This window comes from Chondrus crispus, genomic scaffold, assembly GCF_000350225.1.
Source record: "Chondrus crispus Stackhouse genomic scaffold, scaffold_444, whole genome shotgun sequence".
Lineage (NCBI taxonomy): Eukaryota > Rhodophyta > Florideophyceae > Gigartinales > Gigartinaceae > Chondrus > Chondrus crispus.
In genome coordinates, this window is record NW_005179345.1 from 54,553 (window position 1) to 60,378 (window position 5,826).

The following is a 5,826-nucleotide window of genomic DNA, read 5'->3' on the forward strand; positions in this document are numbered from 1 at the left end:
CCCGCGAAGATGCAGCCCGCCGTGCAGGGCCACGGCCTGGAGGGGCAGTCCTTCATGGTCGCCGGCACGGCCGCGCTGCTCGCTAGCGCCGCAGCCGTCGCCGTCACGCACCCCATCGACACGCTCAAGACGCTGCGCCAGGCGGAGGGCTCCGCCGGCACGCCCGCGGACCGCCCGAAGGGCATGCCGTCGCTGCCCCGCCTGTACAAGGGCGTGTTCTCAAACATCCTCAAGGAGGCCCCAAACGCCGCTATCTACCTCGCGACGTACGAGGTCTTCAAGACAGCCCTCCTTAGCATGCCGCTCTTCTCGGCCGTCCCGCTGCTCGCCATGTGCGTGGCTGGTATGCTGGGCGACGCCGTCGGCTCTATCGTTAGAGTGCCGGCGGAGATCGTCAACAAGCGCCTGCAGCTCGGCTTGTCCAGTAGCTGGAAGTCCGCCGTGAAGGACTCCTTTTTGTCGCCCACGGGCATCGACTCGACGTTCGCGTCATGGGAAGCCGTGCTGTGGAGGGATGTCCCGTACGGCGGCCTGCAAATTGCCGCCTACGAGGCCGCGAAAACTATGCTCATGGGCTTCGGGCTTGCTGGTCTCCCACTCGGAATCATTGCGGGGGCGGGTGCAGGGTTGCTAGCGGCCGTTCTCACCACGCCTGCGGACGTCTTGGTTACACGTATGACCACACAGAGTCCGCAGTGCTACCTGGAGACGAAGAAATATATGTCGCCGATAGCGACGTGCAGGCGCATTGTCAAGTACGAAGGGTTTGGTGCGCTGTGGACTGGCGCGTTCCATAGAGGGCTGTTTTACATGCCGATGATTGGGCTGTTCTTCGCGGGGTACGAGTGGTTTAAGTATGCCATTATCAACCCATCTGTCGTCGCAGCGGCAGGGGCAACTGTCCTGGGCTCGGTTGTTGCCGCGTCCAGACTGCTGCTGACTATGGGCGCGCGCGCCCTTCCCGCCATGCGGGGGAGATTTCCGCTGCACTTACTCGTGCTCGTGCTGGCACACGTGTTCACCAACAGGAGAAGGAGCGGACGGAACGCCCATATGTGAAGCAAGTTTTACTTAGTTCTTTTTACTTGGTTATGGATGTAGAGAGGGGGATACTGTAGGCTGAGCTTATCGCAATGCAGTAGCCTCATCCGCATTCTGTCGTGGTTTAATATCTATTGTACAGTATACCACATGGTTTTGTGCTCGACGCAAGGGATAGACATTTTGTCTGAAGTTACCGTTCACATCGTAGGGTGTACAGTAGTAAGGTTCTGGTGTAGATTCGGTTTTGTGACCACCGCAAGACTCTGAAAGAGTAATCTCTCCCAAGCGCGCTGAAGAGGAGGGAACATGCTCGTTGCGTGCTCTACCTGTATCCCAGTCTGTCGAAAACGCTTCGTCTACTTTCATACTGACCACCGCCATTTTGCGCATTCTCTCCGCAGTAACCGCCACCATTTCCAACAGTGACATTTGCACAATGTCCTCCCTGTCCAGCAAGGTCCACCGGATAGCTTCCTCCCTGCGCCTCTCGTCCGCTGCCGCGCCCTGATTGCATGTTTCTGCCTCTAAGCTGTGCCCAATGGTCATCGACTTGCGTACGCCCCTCCATCTGCGTCTGCGAGTTTCTCCAATTGCGGTTGAGTTTTTTGTTGCGGCCCTGCGCTCCGCCCGTCTTCGGATAGGGTTGTTTCTGAATCCCGCCATTGAGAGCGAGTCGTCTCGGTGGATGGTCAGCTGGCGCCCCTGTAGGAACGGGGATGCTTTCGCGCTGGCCCTGGCCGTCGGCGCTAGTGTTGTGCGGCAATTTTGCGCCCTGCTGGTTGCTTCCTTTTTTGGCTTGTCGACAATTTTTGGCACGATTCTGAGCTCTTGACTTCTTCGTCGCGTTGGACTTATTGATGTTCTCCAGCGTACGCTTTAGCACTGCCAAGTCGGGAACGGGACGGTGATTGTGAGGAGGCTGCGCGACGTTTTCTTGCACGCCGTCAGAAGTGCCATGAGGTCCGACAGGGGGGGCCTGTGCAGGACGACCGCCTTTGGGCTGTGCCCTGATGCCCCTAGGCGCATTGTCCGCGTTGTGGAGCGATGCCAGCAGGTGTTTCTTCCTAAGAAGCGCCTCGTAAACCATGCTGGGTACCTGTCTATTCTCTCGGGCTGCATGTTTCAGAGCGGCGACCGGATGCGATCGAGGCGGCGCCCGGCACCGCGGCGCAGGATGGTTCGAGTGACGTGAGGGAGACATGTACTGGTCTTGATTCATGTTCTGCGGAAACATCGTTTGAGGGTGCATTTGCTGCGTCGGGAACGACATACTTCCATACCATGGCGCCATGCCATTGAACTGCTGGGGGAATGCCAGTTGGTCGTGCATGTGCGGGTTGGGAATCCAGTTATATGGATTTCCGCGCTCCAGGTCAGGGGTCCACGGTTTGTTCCTGAGGTCCTGCTGCTGGTTGGCGGGGGGAAGAAGGAATCCATAGTGATTCCCTGGAAAGGGAGCATAGTTTCTGAAATTGAATTGTTGCGGGACTGCAGAATCGTAAAAGCTATTCGGCGGTGCCATACCTCCTGCGTTCGCCCGCGGAGAGAACGGGTCTGGCCCTCTAGCCTGCATATCACCAACCCTTCGCACCTCGTCCTTAGCGTACACGCCCGCATCTACGTGACGATGTCGCACGAGGGGGGTGACGTTTTTGAGCCTTGGAAAGCGATCAATCTCGCCATCGACGACATGCGGCGGCTGGTCAATCTCTTTCTTCTCCTGCTTGCCCTTGCGAGTGCCCTTCCGTGCCGCGGCCTTTCGCGTCTGGCGCTTTACCGTGGCGACCGGCGCGCTGCTCTGATGCGCTGGTGGACGAGTGGCAACGCGGGCCGGCTTGAGATCCGGAGCCGGGATGTTGGAGAGGTCGAGCGGGGGAAAGAAGTCGGCTTCCGGCTTGCCGGGAAAGTCGTCGAAGGATTGGAGGTCGAGCGCTTCGGCGACTTCGTCCCAAGCAAGGGCGTCGGGGGAGTTGGTCATGCTTTCGGCGGGGGTGTGCACTTGTGAGGGAGTGAGAGGGGAGCGCGGCTCGTCGCGTCCAGATGTCATCGGCGGGCCGTGTGCGGGGGTAGATTGGAGGCAAGAGGAAGACCGTCTTGCGATGATGATGGTGGGAAAAGTGAGGGGGCGAGAGTTCGAGGATGTGATGAGCGCTTAAGTAAGCTGGCGGAAGGCGGTATTGGTGGGTTCAAGGCGCGTGAATCGCGTTTGAAGACTGCAAACGGCATGAAAGTGAATTCCAACTCTTGCAGTTGCTGCCGGGATTGGTTCATAGCTGTTGAAGATGAGGCGATATCAACGGAGAGGGTGATTGAAGAGAACGAGACAGCAGACAGATGTCCGACCCGTCGGCCCCGAATGGTGAATCTGTGTCGCTTGATTGTGTCCGTTTACGCATTCGACCGACAATTTCGACTGTCAGAGACAAATAATATCGTTCCAAATGCAGTGAGCGAGATGTTGTGAATCATGAGGAGCTTGATCTGGCGGATGGTCGAGCTGTTGCCGCAGCTGCCTTTGCAAAAGGATAGTGCATGCACATCGAGCACGGTTGGGTTCCATCGGCATTGTAGATGCGACTATTGTGCTGTGTGGAGGGGATACAATCGTTCGTTAGGAGTTGCTGCAACACCTGGACGAGGATAACGACGGGCGCGGAGAGCGAAGTGCTACAATAAATGAGTACTCGGAGCTCACGTGAGCACCCGAACACAAGATCTTCCAGGACCAACCCGTCGCAGACCTGTACTTCGTGTCCACGTGGAAGACGTACACAAGTAGAAACGTAAGCAACGTGTCATGTGTCAAGAGTGGTATGTTTGACACATGTGTGTGTGTATTCAGGGCAAACTAATTGCTTGTTCCCAAAATGACACGTGGAAACTTCTGAAGCCTTGCCCCCATCAGTTGTTCCACTTCTCTCAGGGCCGTTCCTAACGAAGAGTTCGCGGTGCCAGTACCAGAGCACCCGGACATTTGGCATGAATGGATTGGTTGAACGGGAGTAAAAGCATTTCCAATAATTTTTTCATCAACAAAAATTATGCACCTGCCTTACATGTTTTTTTTCCGGCTCACTTCCGTGTTCTACGGCACGAGGACGTCTCGCGTGATGCCAGCTTGTCGCGCTGTCACACATGCTCGACCCGCGCTACTGCCACGTGCCCTTCTGCGTCTACGATACTGTATTGAAGAGACTGCCTTCAGCGAGTCGTTGAGGTCGATGTCAGAGAAAAGTTCTTTCAGCCATTTGCACAGACTCGTCTTTTCGCACATTACTCTTCTTTCGTTTTATTATACAAGGGTCGCCTCCGGCAGGATAAGGGAGTGACAACTTCGCAGTGGAATGAAACCAACCGCTAGTTGAACGATGAATAGCACCAACCATCCCAGAAAAACGCTCAGTGTCGACAGCACGTCACCCCACATGAGCGTCGGGAGGAGCTGGTCACCTCCAGATGGACCTCGACATCGACTAATCCATAGCACCTAAAAGAGCGTCAGGCCAAGGTCACGATAGCCTCCTTCAAGCCTGCGCTGTAGCTCTATAACCCAGGGTCAGGGGGCTATTGCATCATGGACGGCGCGTACATGTTCGCAAACTCGATCATGTAGTCAGTCAGCGCGTCCACGGCCTTGTCCGGAATTCCGTTGTACAGTGTTACTCTGCATCCTGGGAACAGGGGGTGGCAGAACAGTTGTAGGAGACCTCGCTTCTCCGCCTCAGTGCAGAATAACGCCTCCATTTCCTTGTCGCCATCCCCGGCGCCGATGCGGAATGGCACGTTCATCCTCGACCGGAACTTGGCGTCCTTGCACTTGGCCTTGTAGAACCCGTTGGATTCATCGATAATGTTGTAGATCTGTGACGACCGATCCTTGGCCCTCTGCTCCAGATACTCCATACCGCCTGAGTTCATGTTGTCTAGCAGTACCAGATCCACCATGTAGATGAGGAAGGTCGGCGGAGTGTTGTAGATTGACATGATCGGCTTGCTGGCTGCCATTTTCGTGTAAGAAAGCACCGATGGGCACATCGGGGATTCCATGCCGACCAAGTCCTCGCGGATGATGATAACTGTCACGCCGGCCGGCCCCAAGTTCTTGCCTCCGGAAGCGTAGATGCAACCATACTTGCTGATGTCGATTTTCCTGGAAAGCAAGGTAGAGGTGAAGTCTCCGACGAGTGGTGGGCTGCCCTCCGGCAATTGGGGATCCTCGAGCACTTCGACGCCATGGATAGTTTCATTGGCGCAGATGTGGATGTAGGCCGAGTCTTCGGAAATGTCCCACTCCTCAACGGGGGGAAGAACGGAGAAGCCGTCCTTCTCACCGTCATAGGCGTAACGGACTGTGCAGTACTTGGAGGCCTCCGTGGCCGCACGCTGACTCCAGTAGCCAGTGTTGATGTAGTCGGCTTGCACCTTGTCACCGAGCAAATTGAGGGCGATGGCGGCAAACTGGCCGTGTGCGCCTCCTTGCATGAAGAGAATGTGATAGTTGGAAGGGACATCGAGCAATGAGCGGATGCGGTCAGCAGCGGATGAGATGCAGTTCTGGACCGGACCTCCGGGATCGCGGTGGCTCATCTGTTAATAGAATTAGGGGGGATGTTAGACTTATGCGTGAGGAACTGTGAAGTGAGCGAGAGGTACGGGAAGGAATGCTGTGTAGAATGCTTACCTCCATGATACCCATTCCGGTCTTGTCCTTGTTGACAAACTCGTCTGCAGCTGTGCGCATGACCCATTCGGAAAGGCATGCGGGGCCGGCAGAAAAGTTGA

General features: G+C 56.1%; 3 protein-coding genes; 1 reads left to right on the forward strand and 2 right to left on the reverse strand.

Annotated features, from left to right (window-relative positions):
• Positions 1-345: 345 nt before the first annotated feature.
• On the forward strand, positions 346-1,059 carry CHC_T00000092001 (hypothetical protein). Its single transcript, XM_005718927.1, has one exon. It carries the CDS (start codon positions 346-348, stop codon positions 1,057-1,059), a length of 714 nt encoding a protein of 237 aa, XP_005718984.1.
• A 66-nt stretch (positions 1,060-1,125) lies between these two features.
• Positions 1,126-1,707, reverse strand: CHC_T00000093001 (hypothetical protein). Its single transcript, XM_005718928.1, has one exon. The coding sequence runs from the start codon at positions 1,705-1,707 to the stop codon at positions 1,126-1,128; it is 582 nt and encodes a 193-aa protein (XP_005718985.1).
• Positions 1,708-4,185: 2,478 nt separating this feature from the next.
• CHC_T00000094001 (hypothetical protein) lies at positions 4,186-5,820 on the reverse strand. XM_005718929.1 is given in 4 exon segments: positions 4,186-4,608; positions 4,609-5,631; positions 5,726-5,785; positions 5,786-5,820. The coding sequence occupies 2 exon segments, from the start codon at positions 5,783-5,785 to the stop codon at positions 4,609-4,611; spliced, it is 1,083 nt and encodes a 360-aa protein (XP_005718986.1). The 5' UTR covers positions 5,786-5,820; the 3' UTR covers positions 4,186-4,608.
• Positions 5,821-5,826: the final 6 nt, after the last annotated feature.